General features: G+C 44.1%; 2 protein-coding genes across 5 annotated transcripts in view; one reads left to right on the top strand and one right to left on the bottom strand.

The window, feature by feature from the left end:
* The window catches only part of STARD9 (StAR related lipid transfer domain containing 9), a 244,368-nt gene that overhangs the window by 201,734 nt on the left and 20,919 nt on the right, over positions 1-21,715 (top strand). The window lies entirely within an intron of this gene.
* CDAN1 (codanin 1) overlaps positions 2,023-21,715 on the bottom strand; it is a 44,808-nt gene continuing 25,115 nt past the window's right edge. For 3 of the 4 annotated variants that reach the window (XM_073348607.1, XM_073348608.1, XM_073348609.1), the window contains 15 exons: positions 21,095-21,261; positions 20,347-20,428; positions 19,587-19,676; positions 18,178-18,232; positions 16,944-17,077; positions 15,623-15,726; positions 13,267-13,416; positions 12,384-12,447; positions 11,739-11,817; positions 10,425-10,582; positions 8,512-8,619; positions 8,067-8,130; positions 6,414-6,613; positions 4,762-4,869; positions 2,023-3,905 (listed from right to left, as the gene is read on the bottom strand). In XM_073348607.1, coding sequence (XP_073204708.1) covers positions 3,780-3,905; positions 4,762-4,869; positions 6,414-6,613; positions 8,067-8,130; positions 8,512-8,619; positions 10,425-10,582; positions 11,739-11,817; positions 12,384-12,447; positions 13,267-13,416; positions 15,623-15,726; positions 16,944-17,077; positions 18,178-18,232; positions 19,587-19,676; positions 20,347-20,428; positions 21,095-21,261 — 1,689 coding nt within the window. In that variant the 3' untranslated portion in view covers positions 2,023-3,779. Of the gene's footprint in view, positions 3,906-4,761; positions 4,870-6,413; positions 6,614-8,066; positions 8,131-8,511; positions 8,620-10,424; positions 10,583-11,738; positions 11,818-12,383; positions 12,448-13,266; positions 13,417-15,622; positions 15,727-16,943; positions 17,078-18,177; positions 18,233-19,586; positions 19,677-20,346; positions 20,429-21,094; positions 21,262-21,715 lie in introns of those variants that run through there. The other variant, XM_073348610.1, reaches the window with a different exon arrangement.

The following is a 21,715-nucleotide window of genomic DNA, read 5'->3' as shown; positions in this document are numbered from 1 at the left end:
TTTTCACCTTGACATTTCAACTGAACATGAACAGATCCCATCTAAGGTGGCCTAGCTCCCTGGATATCAGCTGGAGAATTTATAGGTTCAGGGGCCACAGCTGCTGACAATTTATCTAGCATACTGTTATGTTCAGCAGCTTCATTAGGTGGATTGCCACAATGGAGGCAATGTGACCTTGTGCTCAGGAAAACACCTGGACTGCAGGGATATTTAAACTTCACCTCCTTATGTTCCTTTGTCACTTTATATATACCAAGGTCATTGTGTTCTAGATGTCCAGCAGAGCCAATGTGACCACTCATCTCTAGGAAGCTGGAGCCTTTTTTGGCCTTCAGCATCACTTGTGTATTGTGGTGCCCCAAGTGGGCTCCTCACCTTGAAAGGCTGGCATTAGTGTAGCTGTGTTCAGGAATGTGGAGGAAGCATCCTTTCATCACATGGGGTTCTTGTTTCCACCAACTGAGGGAATGAATTAGTGGATGGTAAACTTTCCTTTCCTTTCCATCTCTTGTTGAGAATCCCTCAAAAGGCCAAAGCCTATCAGAGGAACCTCCAAAGTTCTCTCTCATGTGCAGGCTCACACAGGACAAGAAGAACTAGAAGGAATAGACAAAGATGGATTGATGCCAGGTATTGACACATCTTGTAGTCTTGTTTGCCAGAAGTTGGGAATGAGCGACAAGAGATGGTTCATTTGATGATTACCTGTTCTGTTCATTCCCTCTAGTGCACCTGGCACTGGCCACTGTCAGAAGGCAGGATACTGGGCTAGATGGACCCTTGGTCTGACCCAGTAGGGCCATTCTTATGAGGTATCCAAAGATCATGCTCCGATTAGCATGGGGTCTAAGAACAGGTATAAATAAATTCCTAGACTCCTCACCCAGGCTGCTAGCTTTGTCAGTGGATTAACAGATAGCGTAGCATTTTGTATTGACAGGAGCAATTGCTGTAGGCAAACCAGAGAAACTGCCAATTACAACATCTGATGGGATTATGCAGATAAACCTCTTCCTGGTCTAACAGTGGAAAAGGTCTCCTAGAGAGATTGCAGAGAGAGGCGAAGTTAGAATGTCCATTTTATTTATCATCTTTGCTGACTATGCTTTTTGAAGTCTAGGATGGCCCAGTCTCTTCCTAACCCTTTTCTCACTATGAAGAAAGTAGAGCAGTGCCCTGAACCTCTTTCCTGGGACAGGTTTTATCACCATTAGCTCTAGCAGGTGTAAGATTTCCATCAGAATGACAACGTTTTCTTATCCCTGGAGTTTGGAGAGAGGATGAAGGAAGTTGAGGAGCCTGGCACTCCAGAGAGCATCCATACTACAATGACACTCATTTCCACCTGTCTAAAGTTGATTGGAACCATCTGAATGGGAAATGAAGCATGCAGCTCCTTATGTTTATCTCCATATGAATGCAGGCTCTGTTGCAGTTATACTGACTATAAGATGACTTGTGGACTTACCCCGGAGGAGCCTTGATAAAACAGACGAGAGAGGTGGGAAAAAAAAAGATGTTGCTTGTTATTGCCCCGGAAGAAACTTTAAAAATTAAGAGGCTAAAGGGCAAGGAAGAAGGCCTGAACTACCACTCTGTTTCCACCATCAGTGGCAGACAGCCTAATGCCATGACACAGACAAACCCTGGAGCCTGGAGGAGAGCCTCCAGCATTCGCAGGAAGAGAGGTGCAGCCCAACAGTCTTGGACTAATAAATAATCAGAATAAAAAAAACTGATTACAAGTAATATGAACATACAACTCACCAGCCAGCGCAGGGACAACATGTTGGCAAAGTCAGTGTTACACCTGAGTTGTCTGAAATAGACCCAGCAACTTCACTATTACAACAAAAGTCTTGCAGAGTGTTTACAGGATGAGTGCAGCTCCCCAGCTATGCTTCTTAGAGATGGGTATCCTTGTGTGCTTTAGTTTCCACCAGTTTAAAAAAAAAACTCAATGAGTGACTGTGTGCACTTCTAGTTTTATATACTTGCAGTTCAGACACAAAACAGGCCTCCATTTTGATAATCTCTTTATTACAGCAAATCTGACAGCTTTACTGAGATATCAACAGTGAAATGGTCATGTTATACTGAGCCCTGAAGAGCAAGTGTGTGTAGCATGAAGAAGCACACCTGTTCTTTCAGTTCATACTGTGACAGCTGTTCCTGTCCACACATTTTGTTCACATGATATGGTATTACTGAACAACCTCAGCATGATGACAGGAAACAAAAAACACTGACAAGACAGATACCTGGCATCTGCAGTCTCCTTCAATCCAGCACCCAACAGTCTGAGTAGGTGACAAAACTACCCAAAATAGTTGCAACATGCACATTGTCCTCTTTGGTTTCCCTCATTTTCTCTGTGTCCAGTAGACTTTAATAGTAGCCAGATTTATGCAGTCTGATTTTTAAACAATTTAACTCCTTGACATTTCATTTTCTACCCCAGGAATTCCAACCCATACCAGCAAAAGAGAGGCTAATTAGCAATAGAAATGGCCATACAAACAGCCTAGGATTCACCTTGTCTAGCTGTCCTGCTTATGTAACACAATATTTGCTTTTGAATAACCTGTATTTAGTGAGGAAAAGACACTCCATCGACCTGTTAGGCAAAAAGAAAAGAAAAAAATCCTTCCTTATACAGGGAGGCAAATCCTATGCAAACTCTCTGATGAGTGACTAATCTTATTAAAAACCCTTGGAACATTGTATTTAAGATACTGAAAATTAGCAGCCCCTCTTTGTTGGCAGTTTCCCTTTTAAGGTGGATCCATGAGGATGGACAGCACTCAGCAGCATGCCATGAATAGGACTGCTTCCTTCCAGCATCCTAGTGATGCTATTTCATGGGAGTTCTGTTACATTTCCAATCTAGTTACTCTAGTCTGTGCTTATCACGCACAAGTCTTTCTATGAAAGAACCCCAAACTCAAGGCAATAAGGATTTTAAAGACAGTGAGTAACAGATACATGGCATTTATGCTCACACTACAAAAACAATGCCTCTTAAAATACTGTCAGCTCTCCCTAGTAAAAAAGATAACCAGATGATCTCCCCCTCAATTCTATAAAAACCATGAAATAGAAGTGCTGCTTTTGTTAAGTGAGACACAAACATAGGCATGAATGTCCTTTAAAATAATATCTGATCCAATGCTCCAAAATATTTTTTTGTGATTTTACTTTTAAAATGTGTCTTAAAAAATTTAAAAAACAAACCTTCAAGCTTGAGCTCATGGTGAAAAATAAATATCCCTCCATCTCCTTGGGCTATAGTTTGACTTCTTCCTTCTCCTGGTAGCACAGTGTATTTTCTAAAAGAGTCCATAAGAAATCACACTAAGTTAAGATAAGAGATGGCACCTTGGGAAACCACCAGAAATCCCTCCAGCAATGTAGCAGGTTTTGTGCACTAGAATGGATTCCAGACTCTGTTCAGAGCCTCTTGCTGCAGGAGTACAAGATGTGTTTCCACTACAAGTATGGATCAGCAGCTGTGAACCACAGTCAGGTTCTTAAAAGAGAGTTCCAAACTTAGAGAGCAACTCTTAGAAGCATTTCCATTTGCAGATGTAAACCCCTCCAAACACTTTGAGGGATGTGTGTTCCTGTCACACCTAGTGACTCCTTCAAGGGAAAGTCTGATGCAGTTTTTGCACAAGTGACCCTTCAATGCATTGTGATCCAAGCAAGAGGCTTACTGCATGGACTCAGCAGCAACATCAAATTCCACATGTCGAGTTCTCCTCAGATTGTCTGCACTAGCTTTCTGCTGCCACAGTACCTCTTGGTTGTCTCACCAATTCACAAGGCCTAGTCCTGGATTCTGCAACATGATACTCTGATATAAATATTCTAGAGATAGTTTCCAATTCTTCCAAGAAATCCTGCAACAAACAATGCAAATCAGAGACCATCTTTTAAAAGTGTGAGCCAAGGGATACAAACTTCTTTTGAATAATATAAAGTTCAGATTTCATAAGCAAAAACAGGATCAAAGTTTTGTGTTGGGATGTTAATATAATGACACAGACTATACCAGTAAAAACAGTTAAAGCACAGTGGAAGAGACCACAGCTGCTGAAGTGATAAGATATACCAAGCCTTCCCTTTGATCCCTGTGCCCATCTTAGTTTATATACTAACCTGATATCAGCACCTAAAAATCATTGCCTGATTCTTAAAGGTGCTGAGCACCTGCAGTTTCCATTAACTGCAGTGGGATTTATGGGTGTTGAGCACATCAAAAAATCAGACCACATTTAGTCAGAGGACTAACTTGAAGCTCCCACATTTCAAACATCTAGCCAGCAGGTTAGATTCTCTAGTGCATTATGGTGATGGCAAAGAGGCTGAAAAGCAGCTGGATCTTGCCAGCTGAGAATTTCCCCTGGCATAGAGAAGTTCTGAGCTGGAGCAGATCCAACATACCCAGCCCCCTGTGAGCCTGGCCAGGTGTGCTGCACTTCAGCTATCCCCAGCTAGTTTATGGTTTCTTGGGGACCACTGTCAGCTGGTATAGTGGCAGGTTTTCTAATCTATACTGGAGCAGGGCAGGCACAGATCCAGCCTAAGAAAACCCCCCTACACACACACTTTATATTGCACCAAGCAGAAACTCTGCATAGACAAGAATCTGGACCTAGGTCTTTGAGAGAGGGGTACAAAAAAATTAAAGCTAAAAGCCAAACTGACACAGCATCCTCATATTCATGCCTGAATATCAAAATGAAAAATACTTACTGAGGACCAGAGAAGTTCTTGGAGGCTATGCAAGCAGTTCTCTATCTCTGCATTTCCCATCAGACCATGACCAACAAGACCATGAAGCATAAACAGGAACAAATCCCACTGCAGAAAAAACAAGGAGTGTCAAATTCCTCAAGATGGGCTATGGCCTGCATCTATTTACTGCTCTGTAAGAACTCTGTACAAGTTATGTTTTGAATTTACTCCAATCTGTATTATGGGGAAAAAACAAAGGTGAAAAGAGGAAGTGAACTATGGCCCTGGGTTCTGGGGCTTCCTTGCAGCTCATCTAGTCTTGGTTTTTCTATTCTACAATAAAACAATCACACCATTTCAGTGTTGATAAATGCAAAGTAATGCACATTGGAAATTTAATCCAAATTATACATACAAAATGTTGGGGTCTAAATTAGCTACTACCACTCAAGATCTTGGCGTCATTGTGAAGCATTTTATGAAAACATCTGCTCAATGTGCAAAAACACAAAGAATGTTAGGAACCATAAGGAAAGGGATAAAAAGACAGAAAATATAATAATGCAACTATATAAATCTACATCTCAAATACTGAGTGCAGTTCTGGTTGCCCCATCTCAAAAAAAGATCTATTAGAACTGGAAAAAATACAGAGATATGGAACAGCTTTCATATGAAGACATTAAGGCAGCTGGGACTGTTCAGCTTCGAAAAGAGACAACTGCGGCAAGATATGATAAAGATTTATTAAATAATGAATGGTGGGGAAAAAGTGAATAAGGAAGTATTTATCCCTTCACAACACATGAACCAGGGGTCATCCAAAGAAATTAATAGGGAGAAGGTTTAATACAAATATGAGGAAGTACTTCACACAATGTCAACCAGTCAAACTCCTATTTCTGGCCTTCACAACATCCCCTGGCAATAACTGGGTTAAAAAAAGATTCCATAAGTTCATGGATGATAGGTCTATCTATGGCTATTAGAAAAGATGGCATGGATGCAACCCCATGCTCCCATTGTCCCTAAGCCTCAGACTGCCAGAAGCTGGGACTAGATGACAGAGGATGGATCACTTGATAAATTGCCCTGTTCAGTTCACTCCCTCTGAAGCACCTTGCTCTGGCCACTGTCTGAAGACAGGATACAGGGCTAGATGGACCATTGGTCTGATCCAGTACAGCCATTCTTACGTTTATTTTCAGTTCTGGATTCCCAGCTGGAAATAGAGTAAGTGTTTCCTGCCCAGCTCAAGGACAGGTTGGGAATGCCTGTCTAATTTTCAACAAAAGCGGATATCCTGGTCTGGATCTACACAGAAAAATTCTTCAGACCCAAAGTTAACCATGGGGCCATTTACGTTTACAGTGCTATAATCTCTCAGGTTGATCATCAATTTTATCATTTGTTCTGACATTAAACTGAACAAATTCTAGTGTCACTTGCATCTCCCCAAACATAAATATCACAGTCTGCCTTCTTGACAAAACTATACACTGCTCTTACTTTTCCGCTGTCCCTGAAGAAACTCATTGGCAGCTGAACAGAGAGCCAAATCTTGCTGGCCTTACTCACATGATAGTCAGTCACAGAAATCAACAGAACTCCAGTGTGAGTACAGCAAGCAGGATTGGGCAGATGGTTCTGGAGAGCTAAGGAAGTCCCACCTCACGTTGCTTGACTTCTGCGATGTAACCGACATTCTTCCTGCTGAACATCAGCTGAACGGGAACAGGTGTCCAAAAGTCTTCCTTCCAAACTGACAGCAGCGATTTCAGAAGGCCATAGACAGCATTCTTCCCTCGCTGTCTTTCAGGTTTCTTCTGGATCTGAGGCTTAAGGCCCTGGATAGGAACACGATCTGAAACTATGGGATGGAGGGGATGGACCAATACAGTTTATTACTATTACATTTACAGTCATCTTGGTACGTGCAGCACATTGTTAGTGAGCTGACAGGGACCAATACAGTTTATTACTATTACATTTACAGTCATCTTGGTACGTGCAGCACATTGTTAGTGAGCTGACAGGCTTCGTTAGCACCAATACAAACACCAAGGTGAAAATATTCACAAAGAGGCAGTGCAGAGCCACAGTTTCTACTGAGGAGGGTCAGAATCTTGGAACATGCAAAATTCTGGGTTCTGCACCCAAGACAGAAAACACCGCAGACAAGAAATAGAAGTCTGTTCTGAAGTTGACTCTACTGGCCTATTGCCCACAAAGCTGGGAGAAGAAAGCAATATAACTAGCTACTAGTTTTTAGTCTAACAGAATGGGATGTAGTTGTCACTCCTACAAAGGGCAGTGGTTACTTTAACTGAATAGAACATTTAAATAAAAAAAAATGTACACTTTGCATTAATAATTTTACTGATAGATTAGTAGATCCTAGATTTACGTGGGGACGACTTTATAGTGGATGAACTGTTTTCTCTAAGGACAACATTCATTTTTAATTATTCTTATTACAGTACTTCTAAATACAGCTAAACAATGAATCCTAAAAAACTCAGACCTTCCCTGTAGTTTGTCATCTCATGGAAAGATAGAACTGCATTTCCAGCCCCCGCCCCCCCCCCCCAAAAAAAAAAAAAAAAAAAGGAGTTTAGCGTGTTTCATCCTTCCAAGGTACAGGAAACTGCTCTCTAAAAGGGGAACATTTCAAGGGGAGCCCTACTCCCTCTGAAGGCTCTAGACAGCAGAGATATGGAGACTGGCCAGGGGGAAAGCTCTGCACCCACATGATTAGCTAGAAGCGTGTGAGGTGTAGATGCATATCAGGTATCAGAAGCCATAATCTGACACATTTAGCAAGAGGGGAAATCACACACTGTAGTTGGCTGCTGCCAAGAGATCCAGGCAGTAATGCACTCGCTGAACCTGCACAGAGGGGTCACTGATCCACATGAAATGAGCTAATGACTTTCTCTCACAAGAGAGGCATGAAAACTGGAATCAAATATTACGTTTAGGAAAATGTTCAATTCCAATAATCCAGAGACAGGGATCTCAGAGCTCACTGCGTGTCTGAATGAGGGGGCCAAGAACTGGGAGGGGAAAAAAGGGTGAATGAGGTAAATATGTATTTGAAGGAGGTCAGCTCAAAAGAATGATGTTTGTGAGGGGTTTTAAGAAAGCAATCTCCCAGTCATCCTGTGGGTTTTGCAATGCAATGTCTTTGCAGATCCAGTGGCACTTTTGTTACAAGAGAGCCAACAAAACTCTGAATTAAAAGCAGGGAGACCTAAGGGGCACTCAGAGGTGAAGGGAAAGCAGTCAGCATTAACAATGCACAGACGTCACAACTGGCTTACCTAGGAGAGATGCCAACTCTACAGTGCACCTAGCCAGCTGCTGCTCAGAGGTGGGACACATGAACTGAAAACATAAAATTGGCATGTCACCATCAGGGAATCATCCCAGAACCTGCAGCCTCTGGTTCAGACTGATCAGACAGGAGCTTTGCATTAAAAATAATTAGGAAAGGCACAAGCAGCAACAACAAGAGCCACAGAGTTGCTGACTCAGGGTCATTAAAGAAGGCATGGTTGGAAAGATGTAGGAAATTCTCCATGAAAATAATCAGTCTTCACATACCCACATATGACATGCAAATATCTAGGGTCAGAGAATGAAACTTATCTTTGCCAAGTCTGATCTCAGATGAAAGGTGCCCCCCTACCATGAGCTGAGACAGGTTCATTACACTAACATGTACACAGATGGCTCAGAAAGCACTGCATACTTCTTTATTTCTACCTTTCTGCACTGAAGTGTTTGGCTCAGTCTTTTCAGCAAACACTCCAGCTGGACATAGGGAATTCCTTCATCTTCATCCCTGGGTCCCACAGCAATACAGAGCACGTCCTAGACGAAAAGGCAACAACAGCTCATCCTTTGCATTTCTAGAGAGATCACTGGACTGAAGATTAAGCAATTTACAACCATTCCTTAATTGTCACAAAAAAACCCAAAACAACCCATTCACAGCCCATGAAGGAGGCTAGTATTATCCCCACTTTACAAACTAGGAAATGGAAGCAGAAATATTGCCACCAATTTTTTCAAACTTGGGTGCCTAACCTCAGGCACCCAAATCTATATTTAGGCATGTAATAAGTGCCCTCACTTTTGCCTGTAGCTCTCACTGATGTCAATAAGGGAAACAGCCTCTCACCACCCTTGCAAATCACATCACTTATTTAGCCACCCAAATTTCAAAGTTCTGGTCTAAGTGATTTGCCAAAAGTCACAGAGAGTCAGTGGTACAGCTGGTAACAGAACCCAGGTCTTCTGACCCCTGCCTCCATCCTCCATCTTGTGTCTCAACCATGACATCATCTTCTGCTTTTCTAGGAGGCTCAACACCATTATTACAGGAGTGTTATATATCACACTCAAAACAAATGTGTAGCATTAACTGTCTGGTTCCTTGGATCATATTTTTCCTGATGCCGTGTGTGGTTAACACCTAGCATCACCAGTGACTTACCGACCAGCACTAGTATCCTTGAATGACAACTAAAGGGCAGAACTTCAATTAGAAGACATGGAAACAACTATGTTTTAGAACATTAGAAGGATTATGTCAGATATAGTGACTCCAAATTTAAGCTTTGCAAAAAGCAAAATTAAAAAAAAAAAAAGATCTTCATATAACTTTCCATGATTTTTTGTTGCAATTCCAGTGGAAACGCTTGTTACTTTTAACAAAACACATTCTGCTGCAGCCAAAACATTGGAGGCAGTGGCCTAGAACATGTGAAACTGATAGGAATTTGACTATTGCTACTCTACTTTCACTACCCATGTAAACAGAAATTAAACTCAGAAAAACAAGCAGAATAAATAGTGAAAAGCAGATGAGATTATTAATATTCTTTCACTTAATTTCAGGTGATGGTGACATAACTGTTTGGGTTTTTTTTTAATTATGAATTCTAAGAGAACAGCATCCATTTAAGCCTGGGACAGGAGAGGTAGGAAGGCAATCTGGAAAAATCAAGCCACCCCACCACTCCCTTCTTTCTCTGTAACTTCAATTCCCCCTAAATCCAGTTGAGTGTAGAGGAGAAGGCAGGCAGGCAAACCCCTTTCTATGGATTTGCACTGATGTAGCTGACTGGAACTCAGCAAAACAATTCTGTTGGTGCATAAGGAGGAACAGAATCCAGCTGGCTCTGCAGGGCTGATAAGGATAAAGACCAGGAAATACTTATTTTAGACCCTGAAGTCAGCAGAGCTCACTGGGGAAAAAAAAAAAAAAAAAAAACACACTGAGAGCAGATCTGCAGTGTAAGGAGGAACCATTTTGACATAGTCATTCTTCAGGAAAGAACTGCACAGAACTCTCAATAGGGCAGGATGGCTCTTACATCCCCAAAACAGGGACTCTGGACTGAGGTAAGTGAAGTTAGATGGACATCTCCCCTCTCCCCCCACGGCCATGTCACCATGAACACTGTATTTGACAGGGTCCCTGGAGACCAGAATGCTGATCTCTAAGCAGCTCCTGGAAGGGAGTGAGAAGCAACATAGGCGCACTCCCCTCCACTCCCACCCCATCCAGGCTCAGAGCTTGTTCCTTTGAACTGTGACAGCTTAACTGTACCCAGGGGAGGAAAGTAAAAAAAAATATCAATGTAACCAAGGAGACAGTGGAAGTTCTGTACTTTGATCTCATTGATGATCTGAGAGGGGAACGGAGCATGATGCTGGCAGTCGGGGGGACAACCTTTCCTCTCCCCCTGTGCATCTTCACTGGGCAAGGAAGGCCCCTGGACTCTCAACATTCGATTAAAGGTAGTTCTCACTTCTCTTTTGATCAGTGCTGTAAGAAAGAAACAACAGGGCTTATTACATTCATATTTTTCTCACAAGGGATATGGAGAACAGGGTTTCGAGAAACCACATCATGGGGTGCTCCCTCAAATCTTTCTCCACTGAGTGGTATCTCAGGACCAGCATAAGGAATGTGTTAGGTTTCCAACATCCCAGCCTCTGAGCTCCTATTCCTTCTCATAATCATAGGCTCCCCTCCCACCCTGGGCATGGGCAGAGCCAATGCTGTACCCACAGCTCTTCTCAGAAGTGTAGGTTAATGGTAATATCTAGCCCATCTCAGTGTGTCCTGTGAACATCAATTAAGCAGGAGATAAACTAGCATCACTATTAGGTAGTGTTACACTAGAAAGCTGAACTGGTGTGTTGTGCCAGTTTACACATCAGTGCTTTAGAATGCCCGCACTAGCCATCACATCAGTTCATGTTCTGAGCCCAACATCCACGCTAGTGCTGTTCTAAACCGTTTTTGCTGCAATGCCTACGGGGTACCTATCCCGTAGTTCTTGGCACAACTCTCAGAAGCAATGACTTCTGAGAGATTCTGAAATGCTACCAATGCACTATGGGACAGAAGCTGGAGAACTATATGAATCATTTCACTACCATCAATGCTAGCAGTAAATCAGTGCAATCTGAAATGGCTCTCATTAAACTGGCGTTCTGCTGAAAGCAATTCCAATGTGAGTAGTACCTATTCTGCAGGCAAGCCCTAAGAAGTAGTAATTGGTGTGGACACAAGGTATTTTACAAGCACGCTGAAGGGACCAAGCAGATCTTAGCGCTGTAAATGTCTAGTGCAGACAAGACTTTAGCCCAAGTGACAGATTAAGGGGAAGCCTCCCATCTTGTAGAACGCAGCACCCCCCAAACAGACTCCTGACCTCAGATCCTGAAGTGACCTAAAGGCCAAAGTTTGAGAACTCAAAACCTTGGAACATGCACTTAGGGTTAGAAACCAGATGGGTGAGGACACCAACCCCTTCCCCTGCTTCTAAACACGTATGGATGGGCAGGACAAACCTCTGACTACAAGAAAACCAGGGAGAGCATGTACTTCATTACACTGGAAAGACCTCTCTCATCTTACAAAAGTCCCTGCCTTCAAGTCAGGAGCAGCCACAGTGCAGAGAGCTGAGGCCTACCTGTGATGTTGGTTGCCAGCCAGCTGCAGGCCTTCTCAGTAGCCAGTCCCACCACAATGTCTTCTGCACTGCTCAAAACCTTTGAAATGGACAAAGCAGCAGTGTTAGTTATTGCCATTCACAGGACAACCCTGCCCTGCTGGGCAGGGAGAGACAAAGGCACAAATTCTCTAGGGAAGAGTCTTCATTTCAACATACATTGTGTTCAGAGTCAATACATGCGGCTCCTGATAAACGCAAATGGGACAAGGCCGCTGTCATGGAAACTGGGTTCTCAAATGATCAAAAGGGTCCTTTTACACACATTCTCTACATGAAGCCCATTGACTCAGGCAGTATTTGGTGCTAAGGAAGATGTATTACATTAATGTATAATTAATGTAACATAAATTAAGTATGATTAACAAATTACATTAATTGCAATGGGAGTTAACTGTGAAGTCACATGGTAATGTAAACAACAGTTAACTATTTTGCTGCTGGATTATTTTGACTGAAATGCCCAGTTAATTCAGGGTGATTTTATATTCGTGTGTCAGTAAATTCGACCCTCCTATCACGGAGGGGTTTAAAAGTGACAGCAATGGCGATACAGGAATACCGAGCAGGACTAAAGGCAAGGCCTTTAATAGACATGGTACATACTGCTGCTGATGTCTCTTCTGACAGCAGCACTCTCACAGCCTCAGGCCCTTTCAACCTGCAAAATCTGCAAATAAAAAATGGCAAAGAAAATATACTGTTGTGTCAGCCAAAGCTCTAGTGCAGGGGTTCTCAAACTTCATTGCACAGAGACCTCCTTCTGACAACAAAAATTATTACATGACCCCAGGAGGAGGGACCGAAGCCTGAGCCCCGCTGTCCTGGGTTGGGTGGCCAAAGCCGAAGCCCAAGGGCTTCAGTCTCAGGCGGGGGCCTGTAACCTGAGTTTCTCCACCCAGGGCCGAAGCCCTTGGGCTTTGGCACTAGGCCCCAGCAAGTCTAAGCCAGCCCTAGCAACCCCATTAAAATGGGGTTGTGACCCACACTGAGGTCCTGACCCACAGTTCAGGAGCCGCTGCTCTAGGGTGACAGTCAGAGATGTCCCTGCAGGGACTTCCACCTGCTTTGTTACATTTTACCATGTGAACATCTTAGTGGGTCCCACAACCAGGCAGGATAGAACCAGGTAAGCAAAGTTTTAATAACAGGTTCCTGCTATAGGCAGTTGAGCCGTAACACCCAGGATTCATTCCTTCCTTCCTCTCCAAAAGAGGGGAAAATACAATGACTGAAGCTTAAGTCAGTTTGGAGCTGGAGGCAGCTAGAGTACACAGGACTGTATCCTCCTCAATTCCTTCCTAGGAATAGAAGGCATTCGAAGGGAAACTGAGCTCAGATTACAGGGATGCAGCTAAACACACCAGCGCATCTGAAGCAGAGGTTGGGAGTTTTAAAAATGTGTGTAATCTCAGAGTCTATACATCATTAAGGAATCTGCAATGAAAAGGAAGAGAAATGACTAATTTAAGTAGCTTCTCCTGCTTACTCTCTGCCTTTGTGGAGAGCCTGCGCCCCTTCGTCGTACAGCTGAGCACACACCTCGTCCAGCAGTTTGCTATGATTAGCATCCTCTTCCTTTACCTTATCCTGCAGCATGACCTCTGCCCTTTTGACCAGCTCTGCTACCAGCGTTGCCCTGTTACAAGCCAACGGGACAACAGAGAGAACAAGCCAGGAAATCAGTATATAGCCCTTATATCCTGCTTCAAGAGGGGCACCATTTTCCTTTAGACCACAAATGAAACAAAACACTGAGATTAAAAACTCCATCTCCCCCCTCCACAATAAGATCTTCTCATCCCAAGCCCATTGGAATTCATTGCCACAGGATGTTGTTGAGGCCAAAAACAGTGAGATTCAAAAAGGGAATGTAGGTTTCTATAGCTAACAAGAATATGCAGAGTTACCAGTGATTGCTAACAAATTTTGGAAGACAAATTAAACCTTGTGCCTCAAGGCCTAAACCAATCTCTAACTATTAGGGTTTAGGATGAGACCCAACATGAGGGGCAGATTATCCCACATCTGCCTACTGTGACGTGTCTTAAATCTTCCTCTGAAGCATCTGGTGCTAGCCACTAGAGATACAACACTAGGCCAGAAAGACTACAGGCCTGATCCAACATGGCAATTTTTATGTTTCCATGTTCACTCTAAACAGACATAATCCAAAGTAACAAGGGATACACAGCTTTCCCCTGAAGATGCTCACAGAAACACCCTAGGTCACTAAGCTATTTTGGGAGCGCTAGTGCAGACAGGACTTCAGGCAGGCAGTCACCAGCACCCTACCTAGACTAGCACTCGCATTAGTTTCCACCAGGAACTGGCAGCACTGATCTCAACAGAGAGTAGTAACACAGGGACATTTTAGAGCAATCACCCAAATGTAGACAAAGCATTACAGTCAGCAAGGGAAAGTGTCTGCTTACACGATCTATGGACTGGTAATCTCTGGCCGAGTCTTACTGAACAGATGTCTTATGTCATAAAGCCACCACTGTTTGGCCCCTCAGTAGAGAGGCCAAGGGTAAATGGGACAAGACAAGGAACCAAACTCCCTTCCTCACCCCTAAAAGTGGATCCCCATCTGACCAGAGTAATACATGCTAGCTGTGCAATATCATGAAAGCTTGCTCTATCTGCACTGTACTTCTTCTGTGAACAGAGGCCTTCAATCCCTGAGACTGTCAGTCAAGAGCCTCCAACTAGCACTCAGGTTCTCTCTCTCTCTCTCTCACACACACACACACAATTTAACAAACAATTTAGAAAAATCCAAAAAACCACAGAGAATGAGAAGACTCCCTCAGAGGGCTCATTAGAAAAAGGAAACACTCCCTTGCACTCCAATGTCTGCCATTGGATCGCTGGCTGGCGGGGGGGGGGGGGGGGCGGGATTTAGCATCCAAGAATTAATCAGGAAACTGGTGAGCCCCAATCAGAGAGATCACGGTCTCAGAGAAGGAGGGTGTCAATGGGGCTCAAAGCATTTTACCTGATAAACATTTTTTCAAAACGTTTTTTAAAAATATTTCTAAATGAGATCAGTCTTTTAAGGTAGAAGCTGGGTGCTGCTGGGAGGGGACAGAGTGTCTTATTCTGCATGGGCCAGAGGGTGCCCAAGTGGAGTCCATTCCGGTCTCAGCGTCGTCAAGGAATCCAAGACGAGGAAAAGCACTTCCAACTTCAAGGGAGAGATTCCCCCCACCTTCCCCTCAAAGGGGGGGTGGCAACTAACCTTTGCACCAGCTGAAATACTAAGCTGTGATTTTAAAAAAATAACACTGCCCATTTATAGTGCCATCCACCTGAGGATCTCTCATAGGACTTTACTATGAGTTAGGCCCCCAAAACTCGATCAGGGAGGGAAGTATTACCATTGTTAACATCATCCTCGTTTTCACAGATAGGGTATTGAGGCAAAGATTAGGTGACTTGCCACTTGTTTTACAATACCTGTAAGAGGCATCCAGTGTGTGTGTGGGGCGGGGGGGCGTGTTTCTGTCATTGGCAGAGGGTTGAGGCTGGGGGGCAAGGGAAGTGGGCAGACAGCATCTGCACAGATGTCTACTAGGTGGGCCCTTCTGTTATACCAATCCCCTTCCATCTTAAAGAGAGGGTGACATTTTCACCAGATGGAGGAAATGCAGAGTGGTCCCCACCACACTAGTCCAAAGTGAGCCCAGCTTTTTAGCACCAGTCAGGTTCGGACTGCCCACTGTCAGCAGTGAGGCCAATGCAGCAACTCCCTCCGCAACAGGACACCCAAATGTTTGCCTCAGAGATTGAAACCCAACAGGCAAGCAGGGATTTTCAGAGATGCCCAACCCAGCACTTACTTGATGTGCTTAACACAGTTGGATCCCACCCTCTCTGCCACAAATTCCACGGTCCTCCGCAGGGACGGAGGCTGGTTGTGGAAGAAGGCCTGCTCCAGCTCCACCTGCTCAAGAGGAAGAGCAAGAGCTACAAACAGACCAGGGCACTCCACATCAATCCTTCCCTCTGCACTACAGGAGCAAACAGGCCCAGGGCACACTAGCTCTGTTGTGTACGGTACACAGTAAAGATTCATAGATATTTCGGTCAGAAGGGACCATTATGATCATCTAGTCTGACCTCCTGCACAACGCAGGCCACAGAATTTCACCCACCACTCCTGCAAAAACCTCTCACCTATGTCTGTGCTATTGACGTCCTCAAATCGTAGTTTAAAGACTTCAAGGAGCAGAGAATCCTCCAGCAAGTGACCCATGCAACAGGGGAAGGCGAAAAACCTCCAGGGCCTCTTCCAATCTGCCCTGGAGGAAAATTCCTTCCCGACCCCAAATATGGCGATCAGCTAAACCCTGAGGATATGGGCAAGATTCATCAGCCAGATGAAAGGCATAAAACTTGTCTATGCTAGAGCATTTTATGACCACAACCCCGGAACACCTTGTAAAATGCTTATGTCCAATCTTCCTCTCACCTTTTAGCCCAAAGCTTATTCCTTTTGACTTGTGAGGAAACTGCAAAACAATTGACTGATAAAGTGGTAAAAAAGAGGAAGGAAAAACATGGATAGCTCTGTCCATTCTGAGCAGCACCTTTTCACAGCAGGCTGCAACTGGGAGCACTGTATGACAATGAGCCGTTCCCAGGAAGTATTGCTTTATCCCCTTTAATTATAGGGGGACAACACTGCACCACACACAGAACCCTCATATGTCCTACCATGGTTATAGAGGAATCAGAGCAGTGTAAAAAGAAAGTCAGGGGTACGCACCAAAAAGAAGAGACAGGGAGAAAGACTGGGTATAAAAGCATCAGCTGTGCGTGTGACAGGAAAGGCTTGTGTATTCAGGTTCTCTAGAATTTAAAGCCCACCCAGTATCAGTGCTGGAAGATTTAACAAGCAGATAGTAGGATCAGTCACCCTTCCTCTTATAACGGTTAAGCAAGAGATTCCTTGCTGCCTATGCTTGTGTTGTTCCCCCCCCCAATATAGTTTTAGGCTAACACTGTGCAGCCTAACCTCTTGTGAACACTCCTTCCCTTTGCATATCTGCTGTGAAAAGCCACTTCACCATGCTCAGAGCTATTTCATTATGCGGAAACAGAATGGATCCCTAACTTGTGCAAGGAGCCAGTACACAGCTCCTCTCTGGTTCTCTCTACCTGCAATTTCTGCTGTGTGATAGAAGGTTTAGGTGCCAAGGACTCTGCAGCAGTTGGGGTTATTTTCCTTATAAAGCCACCATTCTTTGCTCCACTGCCAGCCACAAAGGAAGCCAGCAGCTTCCGTAGCTCACCTGTAAAGAAAAAACAGGTGTGAAGAGCAGTCCCCACATATACAGTCCTGACAGTGGGTAACAGAGCCAGATGTGCCAAGAGAAATTCACTGAACCAGGTTCTGCAATACCTTAGCTTTTGTGAAAGCAGAGAGTAAGTTTGGGATCTGAGGAGAGGCCAGCACAATCCCAACACCCCACACACCCAGGATGGTGAGGAAAGCGGGCTGCAAGCCCCTACCCTTGCAGGGTGGCAAGGCACCCCCAGAACCTGTTCCTTGCTAGGAGTGCAGCAAGGCTGCACACTGCTTCCCAATACTCAACAGCAACCCTTCAGAAGGATTAGGGAGTAGTGACTTGGACAAGGTTTTCATGACAATCCCGCCCAGTCCTCCTCAGACTGCGGCAGCTCTGCAAGGGCCACCAGGGTTGTGGAAGAATCAAGGACCCTCAGCACTCCAGTGTGGTTACCGAGAGAATGCCGGAGGTGAGCTCAGTAAGGGGGATTTCAACCCTTCAAATTGTGATGTGCATTTCCTATGTAAGAATCATTGCACTGACTGTACAGCCTTCCCTGCAGCCCCAGGAGGTAAAGCCTCCCCCTTTTCATCTTCAAAGCCAATGGTCAGGTGGGTGCCTCTGTTGTATGAGTGCACAGCCACCAAGAGGCAGTCTCTCAAGGAAACAAAGACTGAGGAACACTGTCACTACCAATCCTGACAACACAAGCTTGACAGCATATGATGTCAAGGTACAAAGGGATCCCTCCCCTCTACCTTCAGTAAGTGTCAGCCTAGAGACCAGGGTACTGTCACAATCCAAACCCTTCCTATTTAAACACAGCATGGGGAAGCCTGGCACTCCCCCATTCAAGTCTGACTTTACATGGAGTGCCAGGTTCCCCCTCTCCTGTGAATCACTAACTCTACACAGTCTGAACAGTCAATCTGCAGCCTCCCTGTCCCAAGAGGTACATCTATCAATTGTTGTTGGAGTATCCGTGACTTGGTCTTTTCATCAAGGTCAGAATTATGAGTTTTAAGGTTGTGGGGAGGGGTAAGAAAGATGACCTGACTCATGGGACCAAAGAATGCTGGCACTAACATCAATACAATACTCACCAAGGAAGGGACAGCAGGTATAAAGTAACTGCTGATCCACCAAAGGCACAGAATCCTGGTAAAAGGAAGAAAAGGAAGTTGAAGGACAGAACAGCTGCAAAAGGGTATCATCTTTAGAGGATTAGAAATCCCTTACGTATCACGCAGATGTCTCAGGGCACCTTACCCTCAAAAAAATGGAGCTAATCACAACTCAGATCAAGTGCATCTGAAGGAAGACATGAACTTTGAACACACACAGAGTTCATTCCTGCCCTCAATATGCAGTGAACAGTGCTGCATTTCAGAAAGATCTGCCATTGCTTGAGCTTTAGTCCTGGTCACTGTCAAAACCCCACTGAGAGTGGATGGTTGTAAAAAGGGATTAGGAATCCCAGTGGAGGCCTGCTGCCCTGACTGCTGCTGACTGGGGGAAGAGCCCAAACTAGGAGGAAGGTAAAGAACACACAACTATTAAAAATTAAAGCTCCACCACTGATTCCATCCAGACACACAGAATCAGTCCATTTGACTTTAGACTCTGACCCATGGAGTTACAAGACCACACACACTCCCGCCGCCATATTACCACCTTGCATAGCCAAGCAGGATGGGGATCAAGAGAGGGCCTAGCATCCCATCATTGCGGACAGTATATATTGTACATATTTAGGAAAGGCTGCAATGGAGTTCTGCATCTCCCTTCTGCCATTGGAGGTGCGACTGACATACTGTAACAAGATACTCTCATATAGTGGTGAGACAGGCTGGAGGCTCCCACAGACAGCAAGGGAGATGGGATCTGAAAACTACCTTATTTGTTGTCTTGAATTATTTTTTCTGAAGTGGTTTTTGTTCAAGTGCTAATTACCCTTTGCCAGGCCAGGTGGATTGTAGAGAATTCCAATACAGCAGACTTCTTTACAAAAAGATCTGAGTCACCTGTTTCCAGTTTGTTCTGTCATCACTCCTAGCACCTGGGACAGGCTGTAACTCTCACACTCACTCTGCACTGTGGATATTCTATCAACATTAGATCAGAGTCTGTAAATAAACATGCTTGTGTGCCCTCATCTCCTTGGCAAAGCACCCCCTCAGTTCATCCTAGCCACGCTTTCTCCAGTTTAGAGTCATATTGGCAGTTTACCAAAAGCCCTGAGGGGTAATTTGCATAAAACAAGCAGATTGCAGCTGCCTGTGTTTTCAATATTGAAGTCCAGCCCACAGAGACTATAGGTCCCAGCATAAAATGCAATATGACCAGTCAGACAAGTCGAAGCATTGCATGCGTCTTTATTCAACACATTTGCACTGAAGATAAGCCACTACACATGATGTTGAAGTCCACAGGCTGCACATGGCCTGCAGGTCACCCAGGCCTCAGTCAATCAGCAGCAAATATTAAAGCAGCTACTGTTACACAGACTTACCAAAGCCTGAGCAGATGTCATAGTGTCCCTCATCAACCCCTCCTGTCTGACTTCACTGGTGAAGAACAACTCCTCTGGGACCGAGGGGACCTGGAACACAAACCCACAATAGTTGCCATCCACTGGCAGTCAGTGAGTGAAATACAGTCCCAGCTACAAGGGTGGGACAGTCTTTCAATGTTCTAAAAATATATATCCTGCCATTAAATCTTCCATACTCTGCCAGACCCACCACGCCACAGATAGCTTCTTTCTATAAATCAAGAGTTTATTACCCTCCATTTCACATATCCCAACCTCCCACCGGGGATCTTTCATATCGCTCACCAAGCTTCGGGGTTCTCTCACTCCCATTAAAACAGGCACCACTCTCCCAGCTGAGGACAGAACAGGAGTACCTTTGGAGTCTCATCAATGCCATTTCTTAATAAGCTGGACAAGTTCTCTGATTAATGCAAAGCACTGCCACCTCCCTACAGCATTCAGCACACTGCCTTTGCAGTGCAAGACAATTTCCAATTTCAGTGGGAACTAATGTGTGCACTCGTAACAGACGAAGCCCTTTGCTTCTGAGGAAAAGTGCTATATAGTTTAATGATGATGAGATCTATGGAAATAAAGTAGGGAATTATACAGGAGTGTTAAACTTGCTACAGAAAGGATCTCGTTTATTTTATCTCACTTTATCTCATTTTCATTTGTTTTCAATTAACTTCTAGCACATTCTTCCTCCAGCCATTTACTTTTCCAACTACTGTACCTGAAAAAGCCAGCCCAGCACTGCAAGGATCAGTAGCTTGTTCAGGAAACTCATCTCCTTATCTTCAGAAAGGACCAGGCACCTGCCATGGAGAAAGGGCAGTAGAAGAGACCATTAAACTTCAGCTGCATTAATTAAAAAAATATTTTCGCTACACTATAACTTGTCTCCATGCTCTCCATTTCCTTAACCTGTTCCCTGCCTTGTCTACCTTAAATCTCAACCTCTTTTGAACAGAGAAGGTGTCTTAGCCTGTGCATGAGTGTGCGCGGTGGTGATGGAGGGGTTGTATAAAGTGCATTGTACATTTGGTCTCCAGCAGCCACAGTTTGGTGAACTTAGGACATGCTACAAATCCCATCTCTTTGCACTCTTTTATGGAGGGGAGAAGAATTGAGAATATTTGGGCAGTGGGGAACTTTGCAGAGGGACTTAAGTTTATATTTTGCAGCTGCAACTGCTTGAAGACACATGGGAAGCTGTATATATTTGGTCAAACTCTATATTTTAATCAAATGTCAAAGGTTCCCAGAGCTTGGGATGGACTCCTCTTAATACAGTATAAAATTAAAAAAAAATACAAGTGATTTACAGCTGTAACAGGGACAGAAGTGATTTTTTATAATGGTCCCACCTGAGGGCTAGCATGCAGCCTCACAGCCACCATTTTGGAAGAAGAGTGGGATGTGATTATCATTGCAAAGAAATGTTCTCAAGCAGGTGCAGGCATCCTTGCTCAGTCTCTCACCTGTACAGCTGCAGCAGGAGGGAAAATACCCTCCCGTAGTAGTCAAGGAATGGAGCAAAATGGTCCACAAGGGAGAGGAACTCTATAACCCAAGGAATGGTAAGAATAGTACGTCGGTTCAAGATAGATCGTCTCAGGAGCTTCAATATATCCAGTACAGGCAGAGTCTTGATGGGCAACACACATTAAGTCAACTTAAATTAGTTTGAAGCTAACTTTTCACATTTACTTTAAAAAGAAAAATCCACATCTACCTTATGGTTTTTCTTTCCATGATTTAACTCTTTGTACAATTAAGCAGTAACAAAATGGCTAGTGTTTATATCTCTGTAACTTCCAGTCACTGGAGATCTATATAAATTAAATATCCTGCTAGTAATAGTTAATGGAGATCCCACTGTAGCTTTGAGAAGATGGTCTTCTGGCTAGAACTCTGACACAGTACCAGGAGATCTGGGTTCAATTCTTACAGACAATAAAAGCCAATCTGCCTCTGGTTTGACATATTAGTGGGAGTATTTAGCGGAGACCTGAGACACTCCTAAAAGTGTTTCTAGCAGTAGAACCTTACACAATGCAAAGGAAGCATTTCCTGTGTATTCAGGTCTTCGATACATCATC

Source organism: Lepidochelys kempii, chromosome 6 (assembly GCF_965140265.1).
Source record: "Lepidochelys kempii isolate rLepKem1 chromosome 6, rLepKem1.hap2, whole genome shotgun sequence".
Lineage (NCBI taxonomy): Eukaryota > Metazoa > Chordata > Testudines > Cheloniidae > Lepidochelys > Lepidochelys kempii.
This window is presented reverse-complemented; position numbering and strand designations above follow the sequence as displayed.